This window comes from Phallusia mammillata, chromosome 2, assembly GCF_965637545.1.
Source record: "Phallusia mammillata chromosome 2, kaPhaMamm4.hap1.1, whole genome shotgun sequence".
Lineage (NCBI taxonomy): Eukaryota > Metazoa > Chordata > Ascidiacea > Phlebobranchia > Ascidiidae > Phallusia > Phallusia mammillata.
Window position 1 is genome coordinate 19281924 of NC_137253.1, and position 24333 is coordinate 19306256.

Sequence of the window (24333 nt, forward strand, 5' to 3'; positions counted from 1 at the left end):
TTTGCAAAAATTAAGTTATTAGGTCAAATGGTGTGTATAGTAAATCATTGAATATTATATTGAATTCATAAATTGATAATATATACGAAAGCCACATATTCAGGTTTGAAGGTTGTTGCCTCAGCAAAATTGTCTTCGTTTGGGCACTGTATTTCTCCATCTTGCACACATGTGTGTGTTTGAGATTTTTACAAGTTATTTATGTGTTTCTAAAAAGTTAAATTATTAATTATATATATGCCTTAAAAATGAAGGGTTATTGTGTGATTTTTTTCAATGCAGAGATTTTGTTTGTAAATAAACTTTGCATGGATACGAAAAATGTTACGTAAACTGAAACATGTGGGAAAGAAAGCATCCAGGTATAAATTTACCGCTACCCTTCATCAACTTAATGTTCACGGAACAAAATCATGGTAAGACAAAGCGGTTAAAAAAATGTTGCCCAAGATTGGACATTTTTGAGATTTTAAAAATTCTTTCAGGCAACCATTTAAGCTTGCAATTGTATGTACACGGCGTAAAAAGAGATTATCTGGAAAGGTATGTAGGTTTGTATATTGATGTTGCATGTTTTGGGGTATTTTGCATTTTTTTTATGTAATGTTTGGTGGATAAAACTTAAATATGAAAAACACACAAATTTGTCTGAAAATGTCTGAAAATTGCAACACATAAATAACATTACCAACTTGCTTATTTAAGTATGGGGACCCATTGTATTCTGTTTGCACAAGTAATTGCGTTGTTAAATGCAATTGCACTCAAATTGAAACTTAACAAATATTATATCCATTATAAGAATAGCAAATAGTGTATTGGATTAATGATTAAATAGAAAATGGCTTTTTTTGGTTAAAACAATTCACAGGACTTCTACTGTTAGTGATTGCAGATAAATTGTGTTTATTTGCAGGCTCAAAGTTGGAGACCAAGTATAGAAAATCCATATAAGGGGACTGTTAATTGGGCTGCTCACAATCAAGAATCCCTTGAAATCAACATTACATTTTTTCAAAATCAGCATGAAAATGGTTTTATGCCAAAAGACTGGGTATTTGTTCTTGAAAATGTAAGTTGTATCTTTCATTTGCTTTTTTAATAAAAACAAAGTTTCATGTTTGATTCTTCTATATTATTTTAGTTTCATTGACCAACAGTTTCTCCTTTCTTTTTTAACAGGAAGCACAGAGTGGCAAGAGAAAAGCTATTGCAACTACTCGACTTGATATGGCACAATACATTACTGATGTTCCAACTGTGCAACAAATGGACTTGCCACTAAAACCACTTACAAATAAGCTAAAATCAGCAAATTTGCAGTTTTCATTGACATGTGTTTTCATGTCAGAAGGAGTTGCAACGTAAGTTTTTTTTAAGTTCAAGTGCAAGTTAAAATATTGTACAATACGTATTCAATTCTACACCAAGCTTTATAACTGCCATTTGTGTGGATTCCTCTTCCTGAAGGGGGCATAAATTGCTTTTATTCAATTTTTGTTTACAAATCCCTTGAATTATGCAATAGATTACATGCGATATGTTTGTCTGTATGTTTAAGCTGTCTCAATTAATCCAAACAGTCCTGTTGTTTTGAACCCAGTAAAGTGGTAGCAGTTGCTTTTGGTCATAGAGTTATGTTAGCACATAATTTGATAAATTAATTCCTGGTCATAAAAAAGTTAAAAGCTGTCCACAGGTTGCCGGTTTGACATTCTTGAGTAACATTATTATAACTAATAAGAACAAATCAATCTCACCTACATACATCAGGAGTACATGTTTTTAGAAGGTGCCTTAATTGGTTTATATTACTGACCAAGAATTATGGTTTTGCTACTTACAAAGAAATACCTCAGTGAAAACCGATGTTACCAATGTTTAGAGTTTGTATTACAAATTGTTTTAATTCTGCGCTTAATAGCAAAAAATATGAATTAGTGATCCTCTGGGTTCGACATTTTAATAGACTGTTGGTTGAGTCACTGTGGTTTTGTGATTCATAAGAAGTAGTGTACTGTAGAGTGTGCTATTGTGGGGTGTGAATTATTGTGTTGTGTTATTGTCGACTAAAATGTGACAAATTTATACATGTTTATCCCTTTTTAACCTCAAAAGAAGCAACATAATAAACAACTTTACATGGGACCCATTAGTTTCTGATTAAAAAAACAAACATTGTTATAAAAGCGATGCTAAATATGACACCCAATGTCAAATATAGTGTATGTGCAATGCCAATATATGTTACGTCAGCCTTTTAAGTTTTGAAGTATTTTGTTTTTAAATTTGCAAAAGCCCAATTTAATGATGGCGTTTTTAATTTATTCAAACATAGTTGCATTTATCAGGGATTATGACCTTGCCTCAATGGCAGGAAGTACAACAAGTGAAGACACAATTGGGTTGGGAAATATAGATGTAGCAGATGTTCGCGATCTGGATGACACAGACAGTTAGTAGCCTAGCTTTACAGATTTATTTTTTGATTTTATTTTTGATTCATCATCCAATAATTTCTCTAATTTTGCCATGATTTTGCGTTTGACCCAGTTGATGGAAGTTCTCGTGGTAGCACTCTTGGAGGTAACAGCATTTCTAATTCATCGTTTGCACAATCGGAGTTGCATGAACTGACTCAGAAAATAGAGCTACTCAGTCAATCAAATGCTGATCCAAGCAATTTCTCACCATCATCAAATCTCATTAATAACACTGAAGGTCAACTTGTTTTTTTGTTTTCTCAAATGTCAATTTGTGTTTTGTTTACCATTTTACGAGCAAATGAGTGGCAGTTTTTGCAATTTAGTTTTTGTTTATCGGTGGTTAATTTGATATTCACAAGAAATGCTGAAATCTTTAAAAACAAACTTTTACTTGTTTTTTCTGTAAGTTCAATTTAAAGGTAACTTTTTTTGTCCTGAACAGGCCTAAATTTGAAGCCCATAAGCCGACATGCCAGTACAAGCAGTGGACAATCAGAACACACTTCAGTCAGTCAAGATTCCAGTTTGCAAAATAAAAGGTCTGTTCTTTAAAAAATGATGAATAATTTATTGCGCTTATTCCTTCATAGGATTGGGAAAGTAATAGACTCAATGTTTTTTATTGTGTCATAGGTTAGAACAGTTGGATGAAAATGAAGTCACAACAACATCTGCTGTGGGTCAAGAAAAAAGACAAAGCTGCTCATCTGATGCAGGTATATTCACACCTACATAGTCTTGCCGACTGTTCAAAAAACTTCAAAAAGACTTTATATCTCATTTTTTTCACTTGCTAAAACAGTTTAATAATATTTGTGATGTCATTTTTGTTAAAAAAATAAGGTGATTTTTGTTGCCATTTGCTGTTATAATGACAACACATATGTTAAAGTAATAATGTTAACGAATTCTAACACTTTGAACCCAAATAAATTATTTGGTGCCTTTACAAATTTTATCTATCGGTTGGCACTTAATAATATGAAGGTTAAACTATTTGCATATTCAGCTTCATCTCATGCATCAACTCCGAAGCAAAAGCGCAGGCTGCGTCCATCTGTTGATTTTTTACCTCATTCACAAGTGGAGGTAAGTGGACTTGCACATCAACTTAGATTGTTGCTTTTTTCCTTCCTTAGTGCACATAGTATGTTTCTGTTGCCGGTTGCAGGCATGTGCAAACATTTACTGGCAGTACAACCCTAATTGTTTTTAGTTTTTTTTGCCATCCCTCTTTCTTGTGCTTTTGGATTGACACTGATATGTTTTTTTCTCTATGGTAACTAAGAATAAGATATATTTATCATCAAGAAATGTACTATCCCAGAGAATTTTGGAGGCATGTGTATAGCTAAAAACATAACCTACATAAGGAACAGAGTGACTAACTCATACCGAATAATATGAACATTTGTATGATTGGTTGTCACAAGATTGTCATCAGACCTTCATTGATGGAAGAGAGCCATCTTTTTGTAGCCATGACAACAATGGTTACACCCAAATAACTTATTAATGTGTGGTTGACAGAAACATGTAATGCAATGACTAATAAGGATGCTTTTTGTATCATTGTTGCTTAATGCATGGGGTAATGGAAGTGTGAAAATCACACTGTCTCTGGTTACAAGAACCGATGTACTTTTATGCTGACATACCAAACTTGTCAATAGGGCTGGTTGGCCGATTGTTAGCCTATATAACAACCGTCATCCAGACGGCTAAAGCTGTAAAGTAGACTCCATAAAACCGGACAACCCTATAGAAGGCGCGTTTAATTGCAACTTGTTTGTTGCTGGGTGCTGACCTCCCCAATTAATTTTGAAAATTCTGTTGCAACGTTTGAAACAGACTTTAGTTTTTATGTAATAGTGTATCATAGTACTGCAAAAATCAAGTTTTCAGTTAGCTACAAGTTTTTGTGATATTTGCAAACTTCCAACGAATTTTTACATGTTAGTTAAGTGGTTTATTTTCCTTTCCTCCCAGCCAGCGGAATCGCTGAATTCAACGAACAACTCACCAGCGACAGAAAACCAAAAATCCATCCTCAAGTGGTGCCAGAGAGTCACAGAAAATCATCGTGGAGTTAAAGTTACCAACTTTACCACGTCATGGCGCAACGGGCTTGCTTTGTGTGCAATTGTGCACCATTACCGACCTGATTTAGTGTAAGTAACCAATAAGCCATTTACGCCAGTGTAAGCGACGTACGAGCAAGCTTGTGAGTTTGAACACTAAAATTGGGATGACACGATAATTTTTCCTTTACTTACCATTTTTATTGAACGGACGAATTAAAATCCAAACAAAACTATGTTAGCATTTTGTTAGGAAATGATAAAAGTCGTGTTTTGTGCATAAATTTATTGCTTTCGTAACGGTGTTTCTAATGCGTACATATGTCTTTCGCCAGATAATTAAGGAAGCAAGCTCGCTTAATTGTATGTGCATGTATTCAAATTATTTTTTTTTCTATTTTTAGAGATTACGACACACTTGTATCATTTGACGGCAAGCAGAATATCAGAAAAGTATGAAAAGTTTTTAATTGTATTGAGCAAGTTATTCTACTATCATTGTTTCTTTTCAAGGCAGTTGATGGTTTTAATTCAATGTGTTTATCCGGCATTGAAGACGTAACACCGATGTATTTATCTGACAAAAACAATCTCATTGCGTTTCTGACACAAATTCGTAATTGCTTGGAACAAAAAAAGGTTTGGGCCTTTGTCAAATATTTTTGCCAGTAACAGTTAACAATTTTCATAAAATACTTTCTATCTCAAATATATACAAAAAAAATGTTTCGTTCATTAGACAATTTGTAAATCAAACAGCTTGCTTTTTTTAAATGAAAAACATGTCTATTTATCAAGAACCGATCCGTAATAAGACTGTTTATATTTTGGTTTTAAAATCTGTGGTGTCAAACCAAATCTCCGAAATTAGGTACACTATGTATGAACGGTTCTAATTATTCAGAGCGAAAAGCGACAAGCGAGTATTTGAGTGTAAAACATCACAACAATTCGACAGTTTCTATCGTCATCGTCAGGTGAAATAAAACCTTGCGATGTTTTACACTCAAATACCGGCTTGTATCTTTTTGCTTAACCTCTGAAAGCTTAAAAAATCGCATACCAGTTTATTGCAAACTCATTTGAAGTCAACATAAAGAAACTCATTTGTTTGTTTGTAGTTACCAAGTAAAGTACCAGATCCAAAGGCGACAAGTTCATCGCCAGCAGTTATCCTTCACAAAACACAAACAAACACTGGTTTGTACGAAAGTGCGCGGGTAAAGTTGTTGTCAGATCTCGAGGAGAAAGAAGACGAAGATGACGTTTTTTCTGCTGCTCTCGATGACGCGCTGGAAGAAAACAGCGACGGATTTTCGGAACAATTTAGCCCTGGTCCGTTTGGAGAACGCGCAACCCCGAAAGAAACTTCTGTTAAAACTTTCCGTTATGAAAACAAATCCGTATTTTTGCCCGAAGTATCATCAGCGATTCCCGTTGTTGAACCTCACACAGTCAACGCCGAACTACCTATCGATATCGTACTAAAAAGTTTGCAAGTTAAAACGGAAAAAACTGAGGTCAGCATCGTTGATGCAACAGCTTCTGACAAAAGCGACATTGAAAATGCACCAGTTGACTTATCGCAACCAGACATAAAAGAAACGATAACAACAGAACCGGATGATAAAACAGAAAGCAATTTAAACTGTGGGTCACATGCAGATGAATCAGAAAAGCTGCAAGAAATCGCCACCTTGGTTCAAGGCAATGGTGATGATACCAGCATTAAAAGTGACGACAATGCAAGTGTGAAAAATGTCGACGATATAGATCTTAGTTTGCCTGTTGAAATTAACTTACATGATAACAAAGTACAGTCGGCCAAATCAAATGTTTCTCCCATCAATAAACATTCGTTGAGCAAAGACTCTGCCATCGAATGTGGTTCAGACACTTCCTTTTACGAAACTCATTCAGAAAGTTTGGAAATTATTGTTGCCAAATCGCATGATAAGGAAACAGCTTTGCCGTCCACTGTTTTGAAACTTGCAAATGATGATGACAATTTAAAAGAGGAAGCAATGGTATGTTGCAAACCCATTTTGAACAAAGTAGGTTACAGTTATTTTAATAACCGAAGTAAAAACATTGCTTTTTTCCTTTAACGTTTTTTGCTCTACACGTTGCAAAACAATTAGCGAAAAATAATATCAGCAAATCGCAATTGTTTTTTAGATTTCCTCAAATTTCGATCAGCAGAAAATTGATAACAAATTAAATTTATTTGAAACAAAGTTCGAAGCTAAACCGAAACAAGCTGAAGTTGAATCAGAAAAACAAGAACTTGTATCTGATGATCCTCTTCGTGAAACAGTGGATAAATTATTGGTAGGTCGGCGAATACTATCATCTGAAACATAATTGTTTAACTTTCAACACATTGTGCAGAAATCATCAGCAGCTCGAAATAAGAAAGCAAAAACCCTGGAGTTGATTGAAAAAGCCAAGTCACAAGTAAACGTGGTAATGATTTAGCAGATTTCTGACTTTTATTCCTTATTTGCACAGGATTGCCTTTGTCACTTTGTTAGGTCAAAATACATTTCGACAGGTTTGATTATACGTTTATGTCGTATTTTCATGATAGTAATTTAAAACGTATGGTTCTAATGTTAAAATTTGATACCAAACAATTACTTGTCTTTTTGGCCTTCATACTATGGTAGTAAGAGTTCAAAAAATGCACTGGAACACGAGAAAAAAATCCTTACCAACATCATAGCGTCGCTATTTGACGACAGTGAAAAGATGTTTTAGCGAAATCCCCATTTGTCAGCGGGTCGAAGCCACCCATAGTGTGTAGGGCTCTCCACTCAGCGGTGGTCCCAAGCTTTGTCAGCCTCGCGTTTGTCACTCGGAATTAAACCGTTCCGCCCCAAACCTCGTTGCATAACTCGCTCTATGTGTTGCGTTGCTTTCCACGAGACGTCAACCCACCCCGCCATCTTGTTTCTCGATCCGCTTTACGTGAAAGTTTTTGCGTTTTAATGGTTTAAAACTGATCTTTTTTCATTGCTTTGTGCCTACATTGTTAAGGGTGCGCTTCGTAGTGACCTTGGTACGGCCCCATGTAATCCGCCTGTGCTTGACGATTTTTAACTTTGCCGCTCTTCTAGCCGCTTGTGTATGTTTGTTTAATGCCTAGTGCAGGTCGAGTAGTCGTGCTAAGTGGTCACTTCTTTGGTTTCACGTTTTTTAAGCAGCGTTGTCTCGATAAGGCCCGTTTCCGAACCATTTACTGTTTCACGCACTTAATTAGATACGCGTGATCCCTGACAGGCCTCATGGGACGGAAGCGCACCCTTTTCCCAGCAACCATTTTTTTGTAAGACTTCTTAACTGTTTTTAAAAAATACTGTCAAAAATACTTCATCATAACTTAATTATTACATAGTCTTGTTGGCATTAGGGAATTTACTTTTTACTGAAATTGCAATACAGTATAAAGTACCCAGTTGATTCTTTGTTAAATATACATTTATGCAAATGATTTGCAGCGTATAAATTACCTTAGTTTGAATATAATTTGCCCGAATATGTATGTTAGAAATGGGACTTGGATGAAGCAAAGCAATAATTATTGACCCTTGTCAAGCATTTGTTTGCTTTTCTGCCACGGTCATTGCGCTAATCCTATTACACTGGGTTCACGAACTTTACTACCAGTGATCTTCCCTCTTGCCGACAGGAAGAGTTTTTGTTGCCCCACCTCCCTGTCCATCACCCTTTCCCTTCACCCCTTGACGTCATCTTGATGCGTGTGTTGTCAAGGTTTAACGTTACGCGAGTTATTCAATTAAGCCGAACCGCGCTTGCAACTTGAACTTTGCAGCAGAAGGAACGATCTTTCTCACGATGCTGACTCACATCGAAAAATGTTGCGAGTTCCGATTATTTGCAGCGCTCTTTATGTTTGTTTTTTGTTTTACTTTTTCGAAACAGAATTCAAAGCGAGAAGTAAGTGAACGAGCGCAGCGATTAATTGACGAAGCTCGAGCCACTCTTGGTCGTTCTTCATCTCCTCCTAAATACCCGGAAGAAATGCAACTAAATGAAAGCTGCGATTCGAATGCAACTTCTCCGACCCTTCGCTCAAGTAAGGATAATTGGTTGTGCAGTAAATTGGGCAAAAACCTTTGCTTTTGCTTCAGTGTTTGCTTGTTTGTACTGCGGATGCGGTCTTCTTTAACTGTCATCGTGTTTTCAGCAGCACCGTCCGTCAGCGACCAGTCAAGCGTGGAAGGAACGTCAACAAAGCGACAGGCCAGTGACGGACATCTTGACGAGACGAAATCCCAAAGCTCGACTACCTCGGAATCTGATAGCGTTGTAAATTTCCGCGACAATAGTAGGTTTTCCACTTCGAAAAGCGACAATTCGAGTGGATTTGAATCATCACAGCACCGTGACAGTACCGACGACAGCTTGTGCGAGAAAACTGTATCCCACAACGCTGATGTGTTCATTGGTGAAACCAGTACGACCACAAGTGTCGCTAAAGAGCCATGTAGGACTCGACCGGAATCACCGACAATAAAAACGGTGGCTACTTCCTCGTCAAACGAAAGTTCAACACGGGTTTTACTATCCGAGCCCTTAAACGAGCCACACATTCCTCACATAAGTTCAGAGCAAGTAGTGTTTCCCGCAGTAGACGACCTGTCGACGTCTTCTGAAACTTTACGCGTTCCGCCCAGCGATCCGCTCTTGTCTGCAAGCGCCGAAGCCGTGACAGGCAATGGTAGAGTTTTGTAACTGATCTCAAGTGCTGTTTTGTGCAAAGTACATTGTGTTGCAGAACATCGGGGCAACGGGTCGACTATCCTATCGACTGAGTCGCAAGTAAACGAATCCCAGCCTGTTGAAAACTACACAAGTATGGGCGGTATTAATCGTATCTAGTAACATAGTTACATCTGTCATATAATATATTTGTTGCTGTAGACAAAGGCACTGAATGTTATTATGTTTTTTTATATTACGGCACAGATGGTGTACAGCAGTTAGATGATAATTCCACCATCAGCCCACTTCCGCAAGTTGAAAGGAGGAAAAAAACCGCAGCAACATCGCTTGGTAGGAGCTACTGCGATCTTACACACGCATTTTACTTTTACTTACCTCACAAAACGTACCTTGTTTTCCTGTATGCTTTTTGCGCCCCATTAGTTCTTGATTTTTTGGTGGGTGATAAGATTTTTATCACTTATTTTTGGCACTGAAATTTAAATTTATTTTCCTATTCCTTGTGAAACTTGTTTGTGACTTTTCAACATATGATTATCGCAGTTGATCGTTTATCTGTTGCAAGTACCTCCGAACTACATAAGAGGTTAAGCACAGCTTTACAAAAGAAATCAATTTCCGAAAATCCGACGCTAGATGTTGTAAGCGAAGTAAGTTGAGGACATTTTGCATCATGTAATTTCGAGATATATCCAAATATTTTTTATGTTTAGCTCGAAAAAGAACGCATTTCGTTGGAAAAGGAACACAAGGTTGTCGAGGAGCGGTCGATTGAAGTGCAGATGGAACTGCAGGAACTGAAAAATACAAGTAAGTTGTGAGTTTTGTCAGCATGGTTTGCAGTATAATTCGTCTCTTAAAAGCAGATGATCAACAAACAGAATATTGTGTGCAAAAGTTGCATACTGAACTACAATACGCAACTACGATTATGTTCTAAATTTGTTTGTCTTCCTATTGGTTGATCCTGCATCACTTTTTTTCTAAAAGTGAGTGGTATCCTGGAATCAGACCAAACTTAACGCCCGTTGGCAGCTTAAGCAAATTTAGCTCTGGTAAATACCATCTACCTCGTATATCTCCACAGGCAGGGAATCTTGGTTTGTGACACAGTCTATCAAAATTATAGAAAACAGAGCTAGTAAGACAGTTTTTGAATTTGAACGCGAAGCCTGATTTTCAAAGGCTTGTTCATGTCAAGACCCAAGTGAAAGCCCGGTAAGACATTTTAATGAACTAATGTGAAAAATAAATGTGTCGTGAAGATAAAACTTTCTACAAACTCACTTATACTATTGAGTTAGCAAAAGGATGGATAAGCTTTCTTTCCCCATCTGTGCCCATTCGATTGCTACCACTTCCATATTCGAGCTCATTAAAATTTCACGCTAATCTTGTAATGTTATAGGAACTAATCCCGCGCGCAAAAAGAGGCGATTCAGTTTCGTAATCTGCCCCGGTCCGTTGTCGTGTTTAAACGTTTCGGCTAATTGGAACTGGTTGGTCTTAATTGGCAGGACCCTGCTTTTTGTATGATGCATTATTAAGCTGAACGCAAGTGTCCGGTCTGTGCTTTGCCTATCATCCACCAAAAAATCGAATTTGCTCCCATAATCCTGTTGAACTGAATTAAGCACTTTAAAACTTGAAGCTACACTTAGTTGGTTCAAAAACACTTGATGATATCTTTCTACCCAGTCAGGTCGTGTCTGGATAGAAAGCTCGCTTGCCAGGTTTGATCTTATTATTGCTGACATGAAGCTGCTTTAAGCCACCTATCTTCGTGCTTTATCTCCCCCGTACACCTGTAGCAGTTTAATGACCCGCACTTGGGACTAATACGGCGACTGAGTCTTCCCGAAGCAAACTCACCTCTCTTTGTATTGATGTAACGCGCGCCTTATCCAAATCGGCGCCTAGCAGCCTTGAAAATCCTTGATCGGATTTAGGTGGTTTTCCTTGAAAATTATAATCGGCTCCGTCGATCTGCTTTTGCTCCTAAATCCCCTTCCCGTAACTAACTGTCCTTTATATGTCCTCGCCTATGCTGCCGCCACGTTAGTTTTCGACTTAGCACGACTTGAGAGTACGTGTATTTCAAAACTTGCGCTGAGTATCGGATCTAGTATTTGGCAAAAGACGCCGAAATTGGACTATGAATGCAGTGGATGTACGAGTGACTCCTAGAAACGTGCGATTATAAAAAATGGTTGAGACGCAGTGTGCAGAAAAAAGTTGGTCTTAGAGAAATGTTTAGTTGGACTTCGCAAACAAAATGGCCGACGCCGAAGGAAGAATATACGTTAACAGTTAACCTTTGTGTAAGTATCCTGAAACATTGTGTATTGGATATACGTGGCTTAAAATTACATGCAAACTGTGTAAGGTGTCATTTTCGTGGCTGATAAATTGGCTGATGTAACGATGTCTCTCTGCTCCTTTCATCACAATTGTGAGGGCGGATCAGTCGCGTGCATCGGATCTTAAGTGCGGAACGCGCTAAATTGGAAAGAGAATGGCATCGTTTCGTCAAGAAGATAGTAGCATTGGGGGAAATTGGCCAAATTTCTTTTCCCATTTGACGCCACTCGGCTCTTCTCGCCAATTTTTGTTTTCTTGTCGCCTGCTTTAGAACACGTAGCGCACGGTTTTGCTTTGCGCGTGCGACTTGCTTGGCTGTCGCGAATTTGTTGGCGATGCTATCTTGCGCGCGATGTCAGTTACAAGGTCGACCCCTTGTCAGTCAGGATTAGAGAGATTCTCGTCTCGCCGCTCCTGCTCTCGCGCCTGTGAGTGCTTGCCATGAAACTTCACTTAGCAACTTCACAGCCAACTTTAGCACTGATTTTCAACCATTAGTATATGACCCATCCTTGTACTGAATTTCGATGGTAAAACTTTATAGCGACCGTTTAAGCCAAGACAATGGCTATTTCATGCACAAACCATCCGCCATGCTATTTCCCTTGTGTATTTTCTCTTCACCTCTTTACTGTTTGTTGCTCATGGTAAGGTCAGGGAGCAAGCCGAGTCTCCCGTACATGCAACCCAAGCACCCAGCACATCTCGAGTTACAGTGAAAGTGCGATAGCTGATATTGTTGGGATTAAGTAAGCACGCCAACATATTCAGTGTATTCGAGCTTGCCAATTTTTTTCATGCAAGCATTTCTTTTTATTTGCCAGTTAGAGTATTGGGGTTCTCACTTATTTTTCTCCTTCATAATAGTTTTCTTCTTCCTCTTTCCTAAACATAATATTTTGTTTCTCATAAGTTTTATTTGATAGTTGCATTTGTAAACCGATATGTTTTATTGCAACGTTGTTTTATGTTTGCCAAAAAATTACATGGGTTTTAAATCAATATCTTTTGCAAGTGTAGGAATTTAACCGTTTTAAAAACACAAACAGTATTCTATGTAGCAGACTGTTTTGGACTTTCTGTGTATTTAGGTTAGTGTGTAAACTCTTCCAACATTCTTCGGCTGGGCGTCATGTTCTACTGTTTCCTCAATTTTATTCAGACGTCGGCGCCCGTGGCCTCCACGTCACGCGATAACGTCAGGAAGATGCAAGTGGCATGTCGGCCATTTTTGTAGATTGTTCCATCGAACACGATTTCGTAATTAGCCGTGGCCTTTATGCCTTCCGATATGTCGATGCCGCTGCCAACAGTGTTCCCATCAAACTTGTCAAATCCCTGCGCTGATAAAATTTTCGCGCTTTAAAGAAGGAGTTTGATCACCGCACAGCCATTTCTCCCAAGCACCTGCTATTGGCAACACTTTCAAATGTATTTTGATTGTGTGTCGAGATTAACTCTGATCCGGATTAATTGACTGCTCTTAGAGCGAAATTCATACACTGCTTGCTTGGTGTACAAGTGTACCACACACTGCTAGCTGTTTGTTGTGCAACGTTACGCTGATCATTTGTGGCTCGTTTTGCACTTTCATCGCGCCAAGTCTGTTTACAACAGTAAGTTTACATATGATGCTATCGGCTACTCACAATATGGCCGACCGACTTGGATAGAGACCGCCTACCTTGACCAAACGTCGCCGACTCAACGACCCACTGAGTCTCATTCTGTTCAGCGCAGTTTACCCTGCGTGAATCATGCTTACAGGGTTGCCTGCTGGCGGCTTGCTAATGTGCGTAACAGCTAAATTAGCTTGAAATGAATTGGTCACAGCGGTTGTTACGTGTGTCTACCCCACACATAGCCGCTTCTGTGTTAAATGGCTAAATCCAACGGAGAACAAGGTTTTCAGGGCTGTTTAAATATTTTCCTAAATTACGTATACCGATAACGTTTTGTGACTTTCTAAAAAAAAATTTGCTTTCTTCCAACATTTTAAACTTTGAGCAAAAAATCAGAGCCAGTATTTGTGTGTAAAACATGACTACGTTACTATTTTGAACTTTTATTTACGAATATTCAATTTTCATTGATTTCTGATCGTTCACAAAAATCGTGAAATTATAAGGCAGTTTGAAAGCAATAAAATGTGGTTTAATTTTAAATTCATGTGATCGATGCCGCCTTGGTGGTCTTGCTTTTCCACCAAGAGTTATCGTTTGACTTTCGGATTTCATGTCACGTCGTTTACCTTTCAATCTGTGTGCGCTTACACGAGTCGCTCGCTGGCGATTTATTTTGACAAGAACGACGGACAAAGCGCACCAGAACGCTTTTTCCGCTTTCAATTTCGACCAGGTCGTACGTGCCACACATGGACACGTCCCACATAAGTGACACGTCGAAAGTTGGTAGCGTGGGTTGCTGTTTTGATGTTACCTTACCAACCCAACCCCCGTCAAGTCAGCGCACTGTAGTGTGTCGTGACAACCCCACAATACTTTGTTGGTGTTGCAGCTGCCGACTGTCGCTTTGCGCCTCCATTGATTCCGGCCAACACGTCTACGCCCAACTATTAAATATTCACCAAACTTTAGGTGAATGTGTAAAGGTTTTGGCGCCAGTGTGGGTGGCCGCACATTATCCCAGCATTCTTCAAACATTTTGAAGTCTTGTCGTTTTGGACTGACCGCCACTCGTTTGCTTGTTGAGGGCGACCTGTCACTCATTCAAGTGAGCGTATCCACATCGGCCCCTTTTGTTGAATTCCTTTTTCTTACCAGTTTTTATTTCTGTTTAGTTGGGTAACTTAAGCAGAATAAAAATATTGGTTTTCTTACTTTTGTTAAATATTTACTTCCTCGTTTAAGGCATTTTGTAAGTGTGGACCAAGTAGGAAAACGGGCGTTCCATATATTTATTGAAGCAAAAACCGGGGACAATTTGGGTGAACCAAAAAAAACTGAGCTTTTGTTTTACCGATATATAGTTTGTGAATGATGAATTTCGATAAAGTTGTGCGCTTTTAGAAGTTGTTGATCGCGTGACAAGCTGCTATCATCGAAACTATTCTTACATAAGACTCCCTTGGCTGTTTGGCCGATTTCGTCATGCATTTATATTGCCACCCACTTATGTAAAGCGATATCTTTTTGAGGGCAAGCTGATCGGGATCACCGTAACCCTGGCACGGCGGTATCTGCTCAATATATTTCGACGGTTTCTCCTTGCGGTTCTGATGGTCACGTTTGTTTTAACTCCAAAAAGATACAAAAAGTAACAGAATGTCCTAAAATGTGATTGGTTGCATTTGGTCTTTTTATTGTTACGATTTTGACTGCGTTTCGGTTCAGTGGTCGGTACTTGGTATATTTCACAAAAACATGACGTTGTCTCGCTGCAATCGCTTTGAACGTGACCACAAGACGGCGCCACGCGCCTAGGCCTTTCGGTGTTAATCTTCGCCGGTGTTGGAAAAATTCCCAGTTTCAGTAAACTTCAATCGGAGCCCGGCACACATTCATTTTTCATCATGGCGAGTGTCGTGTGGTAGACTGGCGTCTCAATTCCCGACAGCAGCGGATCAATGAGAAGAAATAAGTGCGTGATTCATTTCGCCGATGCTCAGCAGTCTCCGGCTCGGCGCAGGCTGTCCAACTTACAACAGGGCGATGAGAACGCCACGTCCGACCACCGTGCGCGCCGGCGATGTGCTTTATTTGTGAAACGTGATGTTAATTTGGCGACAGCGATTTTCACGCATTTTTACACGTCGATTCGGCCGACCACCTGTTTATTACTGGTCTACACCGATAAAGTCGCAAAACATGTTTGAATCCACAACACTGCGCGAATTCATATCAACACCCTGGGGTGCTTCAGGGAATTGGGTAAAACTTCCCCTGTCAAAATCACTTCATACAAGATGATGAAATATTATTGCGTAAAAGAACTGGCGAGGATCTTTTCTTGCGGTTTTAATAAAAGTGTTTATTACTGAAAAAGAGACAGAACAGGGGAGTAAAAACAAATTCGTAAAAAATCCCCATTTTGGCATTCCAAATACGACAAAATATATTGCTTGATAAAACTATCAGTCAGTGTGCATACATGTGGTATAAACTTGAATTCCATCAACGTTGATACCCATTGTTGGATTTACTGACTTGATTGCTGGATAGTACATTTTAGTGAATGACTTGTGTGATATTGTTGTTGTGTTTTTTCTCACCTCCAGGGCCATCGATCTTTATTTCCCACGCCTGTTGACTTGTTTCACGCGACCCTCGTCTCGCGTGACGTAACGCTCATTGTGACGATGCCGCTATTTAAACAATACGGCCGCGAAACGTCAACGGCGATATGCGCTTTGCCATCTCTGCAGCTTGTATACCTTTTACGACACCTAACGTACACCCCACTAAGTTGTTGTCTTTTTTTAGATAACAGAGGCAATAAGCAGAGGGAAGGGCAACTTATGCAGGAATGGTTTCAGTTGGTGCACAAGAAAAACGCAATCCTTCGTCAACAGGATCAACTTTCGCTGATGTAAGTATGACCTTGTTGATGAAAGTGCATTACTTGGCAAGAAACTTTTAAGCTGGGAAATCTCATTGTTGATTGTGGGAAACCTCGCTTCCTGCTGCTTGCATGGAATCGTGCTCCGCTGGAAATATGAGCGCTGTTTTTAATCGCTTTAAGGGTATCTCGAGATTTCCAACGATATTGGATATGTGTTGTTGCCGAGAAGAAACATTTTTGTTTATTAATAAAACAAGCAGGATGCAAAACTCGTGGCTAGCCAGTATTGGACATGCGCATGCGTGACATCAATGTCTTTCCTATTTATTTGTTCTCGGGAGAGTTGCGCACTTTTGCGTTTTAAGCCGGACGTGTGCGGGGCCACTCTTACAGCGTTAGGACGACTTTTGCCGCTGTGCAACCAATCACGCAAGCAAATTTGCTGAAATCAAGCAACCACGGTCGATTTGAGAAAATCCTAAAAGCGTGGACGGTGATATTTTTGGGTGAAAGGTGGACTGTGTACGTCGGTCGGTTGTCGTGTAAATCGCCCTCCACTCCCCATCGTCGCTACATCAAAGCCATCGCTTGCGTCAACACCGCGCTATGATAATAATAATGATGTTGTTGTGTATGTTGATTTGCAGGGAAGAGGAGCAAGAGATACTGGAGAAGGTTGACAAGATTCACGAGGAACTTATACCTCTGATGGAGATTGAAGGTAACAAACCCAACCGTCATATATTTAGTGCATTTATACGTTTGATATTGTTTCAATGAAGTTTTCCGAAATAATTTACTGATATTCCACATGGCTTTTATCCAACAACAGTTCAGTTGCAAAGGCTACAAATTAATTGCATACGATTATGTCATTCGCATGCTTTACGCGAAATCAATGAAATCGATTGTTCTTCGTTCGTTGTTGCCAGAATTGAAAATTGAATTGTGATTAGAAAAGGCTTATGTCCCTGCACAAGGTTGTCTCCGTTGTTTGTACGCATGCAAACCAGGATTGAATGAAATTCGCTCCCACAAATAGAAACTGTAAAACCTCACCAGCGAGATATGGAAATTGCAACGAGTCTGGCATGTTTATTGTTTAAGGCGGATTGAAAGTTGTCGATGCACTTAATTAAATCCCAGGATCGTGTCGTCTCGCTGCCAGCACATTCCGTTGACACAACAAGACTAGGATAAATATAACTCGCCTACATCGTCGCCCGAACACACTTTAAACGCTTAGCGGTTTGCATCGGCGACGCTAGCTGGCGTCGATAACCAAACCTCATCATTTATCAACAACAAAGAACTATCCTAACTTTGTCCAAACGGACTTGTTCTTTCGCACCAGAGCGTTTTCGTTCTCGTATAATCCCGCCTGTTCGGTCGTGTCGCATCCACCGCAAGAAACAGGATTCGACTCGTCTCGCCCGCTCCGTGTTGACGCACCAAGACATTAAGAAATGTTAATCTGTCCATAAACAGGATTAAACGCATGTAGATGTGGAGTGGATAAAAGCTTGTGGCATCCGCACACTTTATCGTCGACATTACATTGGGACTTTGTCCAATTGCCGCCGCTTGTCGTTGCTTGCTGATGAGTTTTCGAACCGGAAGCAGGTGTTCTCCGACGCTGTTTTGTGGTTCTTGCGTGAGCACGAAAAGTCCGGCTATTTTGGTCAAAAACATCGAGTTTTTCTCTAGGTGGATTGTGTGTAACATCTTGTGTAGCCGATTTATCGTTTTGTGTATAATAATAGTAAAAACTTGCTTGCTTCATGACAAAAATTTTAAACAATGTTTTCAAACGAAAGCTATGCTTCCATACCGTTCGGACTTTTGCCGCTAAAGGTATAAATTATTGCCATAGCATCAGGGCGTAGTTGAAACGCATACAAAAGTTATCACGCGCTAATACAAATTCAAAACATTCCGAACTGCATTACCGTCTATTTCAGTTTACTAAAGGGACGCCTTGAAACCCTACCTTCACATTCAAGGCGTTTTGTTTTAAGTAGTGGGCAAGGACTCGTTTCGACAGGGAATTACCCTCCGCAAGAGTCAAAGTTGAGGAAATCCCGGCATTTGCATGTTATTACAACGACTTTTCTGTCATTACTAAGAAAGCTCAACCTTATCATAGCCGATCGTCGTTCAACGTTGTTGCGTAGCCGAAACCTCTTCATCGTGATTCGGCTCTCGGATGCGCTTTTTCACCCTCGCTATTTGACGCGTGTGAATCGGTCATGGTGGCAGAAATCGGATTACAATTCTCGGATCAAAGCTATCGACTGAATCTTGCTGCTCACGTGTGTACACTTGCCATATATAAGCGGGCTAAGGTGGTGGGCCGAGTCTGCTTAATCCACTTGCTAAACGGCTTGGTGTCGCGCGTTTGCAATCGTGATTAGATCTGCGCAGAATTTTGATCGACAACGCCTCGGATCGTCCATTCCTGCCATGCCATTAAGCTGCCGGGATAGCGTGCTTGTTTGTATACACAATGGGAATTGCAATGTTTCAACACAAATTAACGGTTGCTCGCTGTCACTCGCGGACCTTGTCGCGTGGCGTCGTTCCTGGCACTGACGTCATCAATCGCTGGTAGTTTCTGCGTCACAATCACTGCGGCGTCGTAATGTCTTGCCGGTTCTGTTTACCGTTGCCAAGGATAAGGGTCACGTGAGCACACCATGAATCGTAAATTATCGATTTTTAGCTTCTTCACAAGGTGAAGGCCACTTGAAATTTTGCTGCGGCGAACGTAATCAGTCAAATTCATGGCAACGCATCGTCTTTGTCTGTCACGAGCCAATCGATTGTGATGAAAAAGCGCGTTGGGCCATTGCGAGTTGCTTGCGTAGTTTCAAATATGCGCATCCGCCATGTCTCTTGTTTCCAAGAAATGTTTTTCGCTAGTTCATGTTCGGTTCTAGGTAGCTCGCGGTCTTTTGCAGCGCCCAGTCCTCGCCCCGCCGCCTTGCGCTTGTTTTATACACAAACATACGCCGCGATATGTATATCGCCTTTGTTTGTTTGTGTTTGGCTGATGAATCGCCTAGTCGTGTCGAATCTGCCGCCGCGATTTATGGCTAAACAACGCGATGGAATCCTTAATCATTAATTGTTTGCCCAAGTAATACTGCCGTGCCCGTCATCCAAACAAGCCCAACGACTTGTAATTGCGCCACGAGCTATTGTATTGCTGGATTAACAATGTCGCGAGTTTGGGGGGTAATTTAGCAATCAACTAGACAACGTCTGAAAGGCCTTAGGAAGATTCTTGCTTTAATAACCACCGAGCGTGTTTTTCGAGTGCACCACTTTCACGCATTGTCTTTGGATTAAAGCCGGATTTGTGTACGCGCCGCATTGTTCTCAACCGTGTAATTGTCGTTCGGCAACGGCGGCTCTCTCGGGCGTGGACATTTTTTCGCCAAGCGTTTTGCGGTCAAAATCACGTGCTACCACTGTTTCTGTGGACGCCTTTGATTTTATAATGTTAGCCACTGCTGTTCATGTAAATATGCGCGGGAACTAAATTATACATGAGCGTTTTAATTAGCTGTCTCACCGGGCGTGGCTCGGTTTGCGCTGCGGTCTGTTTAATAGCCACGTTCAAGCGCTCGCTTGGCCTTGTCCGCCTCGGTCATTTCAATGTTAGTCGGGAACTTGAAATTAGTCACCAAAGTTGTCCAGGTTGGTCGTTTATACCGCTCCGCTTGCGTAACACGGCGTGCCTCCTGTAATGTTGTAACTTGCTTGTATGAGTTGAACTTGTTTGTGATAAGCTGTCACCGGCCTTTCTATCTCGTCCATCATACCTGCGTTGTCCAGCCATGACGACACATGCTTGCGATTGTTTTTGACTGGTGAGATTTAATTAAGCTCGACCACCCAGCCCGAAGATGATTTTGTAACTCGTAATTGTTTCACAATTATATCACCTTGTTTTTTACTTACAAGCATCTCAATCCATCCAAACTAACCCCAACTTTTATGATTAGATGTTATGAAGACGCTTGCTCAAAAAGAACGAGAAAAGGTTTTGCTTGACGAGAAATTTCGCTTGGTGAATGAACGAGATCGAATTATGCAAGATATGAATGAAAAGGAGCAGATGTAAGTTTTCCTTTGTCGTAAAGTTTGCAACAAATTAATTTAGTTACTTACTAAGAGTCTGACAAAGTTTTCCCTGTCTGTGCAACATGGAGTCATTGCAAAGTTGACGGAAGTGTGTGAAGATTTTTCATAGATTACATTATGTTTTGTGATTAACAAAGGTTTAGCGCTAGTTTAACTTGGCTTTACATATTTCAAACATACAGGGCTTTGGAAGAGGAAGAGCGCCTGCAGACAAGTTTAGGTGAAAACATGTCGAAAGTTATAAAGGACGATGAAAAGTGCGTGGTGATGTGACGACCTGAGATTCGACATCTGTTCCTGTTACACGAAGGTGCAGTTCGCTGCAAAAACTTGCGTGTGCAGCAATTTTCGATGTTCTCAGCTTGCCAACTTGAAGTGGAAACAAATTTGTTCTTGCTCGATGTGCCTGAAACGTGCCACTGGCCATGGGCGATATTAATTGCCTAAATTCTCTTCAACCGCCTTTAAAGCGTGAAAGCTTTTGTGCTTGGACTTCATCCGCTCTTTACACTACTTACGATGGAGTTGCGGTGCGGTTTACGCCACGTCAACTGCGGTCCAATGTCGTGTTCTATTTTCCTTGTTGGTTTGTTCTTGTCGCTTCCACGCCTTTTTGGTGGCTGCGCCGCTTGTAATTGTTCCACCAAGCCAAACAGACGACAAATAAGTGCAATTTTTGACTTTAAACTTGCATTGTCCAATACCAATTCCGTATGTTTTTGTTTTGTTTTTATTTTCTTGTACATCAGTGTTGAATACTAAATCATCATCTTTTCGTTTTGTTCCTTCGATAAAAATATGACAACTTGATAGATTTCACTCATATATCTGTATTGCTAAATTTTGCAGTTCTTGTGGTATTGTTTGTTCCCAGTGTTTTCACGGCCACAAAGCACTTTTGGAGGTCATCGTTGGTTTTAACTAACTGTTGTAAGGCGTACCTTATTTTGCTTGCAATAACTTGTGATGCGCATTTATTCGTGTTCAGATTGACTATTGCGTTGAAGCCACCCTGAGGGGATTTGAAATACATTGAGCCATTTCCATGCTTTGTTTTATAGCAGTATCTAGCCATTTTTGTTTAAAAACGCGAAATGATCAAACAAAATGTGGAGTGATAAACTTTTTAAAAGTTACTTTTCAAACAACTCCCTTAATTTAACGGGTAAATACTCATGTTAAGTGGAAAAGTTTGTTATTGACCGAATCGGTAGACCTAAACGGAAGTTATTTTTCATCGGAATTAGCGCAATAAACGAATTATCTTACCCGAGGAAAAATTGCGTTCACATTCACAGTTTTTTTTTTTTTTTAAGGAATCATCTTGGTTTATTTGCGAATGTGCAAAGGTTATTTTAGCCGCAGTGTTAAGATTTAGATGCGATACAAACTCGTCTCGAAAATAGAGGCGCGATGTTTATTGACATCACAAATAACTTTCTTGTACCCCAGCGCGCAGAGTTTGTCGAACCCCAGCGCGCAGAGTTGTCCGCGAACGTCAGTGCTTGATTTTTCAACGATCACTCACAACCACTGACTCACACCGTCGAAAATATTTCGGAACAACAACTGCCCTTGACACACTGCGGGATTGTGACGTCACTTAGAGGGGATTTCAAGACGTGGAGTGGTAACTGGTAACGTTTCAAACGTATACAATGTAGTCGCGTTGAGATCTGTAAACCATAACAACAGTAGAATAGAGATTGTAATTTTGTACACAGGATAAAGCTTCTTAGTAGGGTATTAGCATAAACATGTGCCCATATCTTAAGAATCAATCTCCGCTCTGTTGTGGCGTTCAACCTCCGTTTGCCGAAAGATAAGTGGACGAAAAGGCGTTGGCTTAGTTCAGCCAGTATCAGCGGTAGTCTGTAGATAGGCGGTGAAAACTTTAATGGGAACTAAGAGAATAACTGAAGTACAGAACATTTTTTCTTTTTTAATAATATTAAATTCGTGTCCGAACTTTAAATTATGTACAGTCGATTGTTTTTACTCTGTCAACGTCGGAAACTTACAGGCGCCTAGTTTGTTGAGCGTCAGTGCTTGATAGGCCACCCACTTGCAAGTAAGTTTGCTTCGTTTATAAACGAAACGGAGGAGTTTCGGGCATGCTGTGCAGCCGAGCACTTGTTTGCGTCAAGTGCTGGTGGTCAGTCATGTTGCGACGAGATTGGAGGCCAGTTGTAACCGACTTAATTATTACCTGTCAACTTTGATGTGGTAAACGCGCGCGAAGCGTTTTCTATAGACCTGTCGCGACAAACGAGCCCGGCGCACACTTAGGCGAAATTATGATGTACGGCCAAGTCCCTTTGTTTACAAGAAAAGCACTCGTAAAAACTTGCAATCCCATCAAAAAGTTATCTTTCAACAAAGCTCGGTAAAATTATTGCACGACGGTTGTCACCCATGCTTACTCAATTTACATAAATTTCTGCAGTGCTCGTATCATTTTACAAATTAAGATAAAAATCTTAATCACAACCGATTTTACTTGTTTAAATAGCAGTCTGGTGATTTTCATTCTAAGATTTCATAATGCACGCCACTGCCAGCGAAGGCCAGAACGATGAATTGATCAAAGCGAAGCAAAAATTCCAATAAATAGATTTTTAGTTGAATTGAAAAATCTAGAAATATAAACCTTCCATAGTCGCTTGGTTTAAACTGCGTAAAACAATATTGGATCACTTCCATTCAATGTTGTCCTGTTTGTTCGTGGCTTGTAACAGAAACAATTATCGTCTTAAATCTTTGTTATAAACACCCTTTGTAGACGTCACAGACACTCGGACAAACTACTAAAATCGTTGGTACACGTGCGACAAGAATTTGTTGTGATAACGGACTTGTGCTATTTCGTTTGATTCTTAGAGGCATCAGAAAGGGCCTTTTAAACCCGACATCACAACATTTGTTTTTGCGATTAACTACCGCTGCGTGCGGCTTCCACAGGTGACGTCACGAGCAGCGCTCTTAGTTTGTCACGCCATTTTCGTTTGGTAATTGACGTACTTGCCGATGCTGATCGACCACTGCATTTTTTAAGTTTCAAGTTGTGTTTTGCTTCTCCTCCGCCTTTTGTATGTGATCCGAGCCAAAATCCATACGGAGTTTTCATATCTGCAGATAACAGATGGATCGGAAAAAATACTCAAAACCATCTGCTTTGTTGGATATATATTCTATATGAAACCGACAATTATAATCCGCAAATCCAGCTTAAAGTGTCAAATGTTAATGGACCTGCTACACGGCGGGAAAGTTTAAAAGCTTCTGGTGGATAAGATTCCGGGCCATGAATAAAACGTTTGCCCACATTACACAAAAATCAAAAAATGCCCCCCTTTCTTGCCTTACCCGTAATGCTCCGGCTCACGGGTACTTTACAAAATGGCGTTCACTATGGAAAATTTGCATATTTTTCTACCATTACATGGGGATTAGTTATAAGGAAATTTACGACTTATCCAGATAAGCGAGGCCGCGAACCTTGTTTCTGAATTACCATGTTCATCCCTGCATCACTTTAGGTTGGGTGATCACCCATGTCGACAGTGTAAAAAAAACTCGCGTTAAGGCGATTAGGCGTCCTTTGCAGAAATCACTGTTTGCCCAAGCAACAAGCCAATGATCGTATCTTTTTCTGTGGACGAGCGAGACAATTGGGGTGGTGCACTCTAACATTTAGAGAGGTATTTGATTTGGGACGGTGTGTTCAAAGTGTATTAGTAACTTTTTGACAGTGAGTTTTTTTGCGCATAAACATACCAAAACCTTGGAAGTATATTTTTTCATTACCTGAGATGAAACTCAAGGCTTGATCAAATATGTTTTTGGTGTAATATGAATAAGCAAGGGTTTCTTAGAAGTTTTGTTTTTGTATTAGGTATTTTTTTCTGCAGTTGTTGCTTCTATACCGTCCGTTCGCTGACCGCTTTTGAAGAAGGTAAGTTTATAGAAAACAATTAAAGTATGTT

General features: G+C 40.0%; 1 protein-coding gene across 2 annotated transcripts; it reads left to right on the forward strand.

Moving 5' to 3' along the window:
- Positions 1–262: 262 nt before the first annotated feature.
- Positions 263–21393, forward strand: LOC145213332 (EH domain-binding protein 1-like). Of its 2 annotated transcripts, none has more exons than XM_080081561.1 (25): positions 263–416; positions 486–543; positions 917–1072; positions 1183–1364; positions 2352–2455; positions 2554–2721; positions 2929–3025; positions 3120–3202; positions 3496–3575; positions 4476–4657; positions 4972–5020; positions 5081–5206; positions 5689–6594; positions 6746–6898; positions 6959–7033; positions 8513–8666; positions 8778–9311; positions 9369–9446; positions 9560–9646; positions 9860–9966; positions 10030–10126; positions 16120–16225; positions 16846–16919; positions 20209–20323; positions 20530–21393. In XM_080081561.1, the coding sequence occupies exons 1-25, from the start codon at positions 322–324 to the stop codon at positions 20618–20620; spliced, it is 3957 nt and encodes a 1318-aa protein (XP_079937687.1). In that variant the 5' UTR covers positions 263–321; the 3' UTR covers positions 20621–21393. The 2 variants fall into 2 exon arrangements, with proteins under 2 accessions (XP_079937687.1, XP_079937688.1); XM_080081562.1 differs by having other exon boundaries at positions 8781–9311.
- The last annotated feature ends 2940 nt before the right edge of the window (positions 21394–24333 follow it).

Coding starts and splice junctions, on each gene's coding strand:
- LOC145213332 (XM_080081561.1), top strand. CDS start 322: ATGTTACGTAAACTGAAACATGTGGGAAAGAAAGCATCCAGGTATAAA. Junction 1,073..1,182: donor GGGTATTTGTTCTTGAAAAT/GTAAGTTGTATC, acceptor CTTTTTTAACAG/GAAGCACAGAGTGGCAAGAG. Junction 2,722..2,928: donor TCTCATTAATAACACTGAAG/GTCAACTTGTTT, acceptor TGTCCTGAACAG/GCCTAAATTTGAAGCCCATA.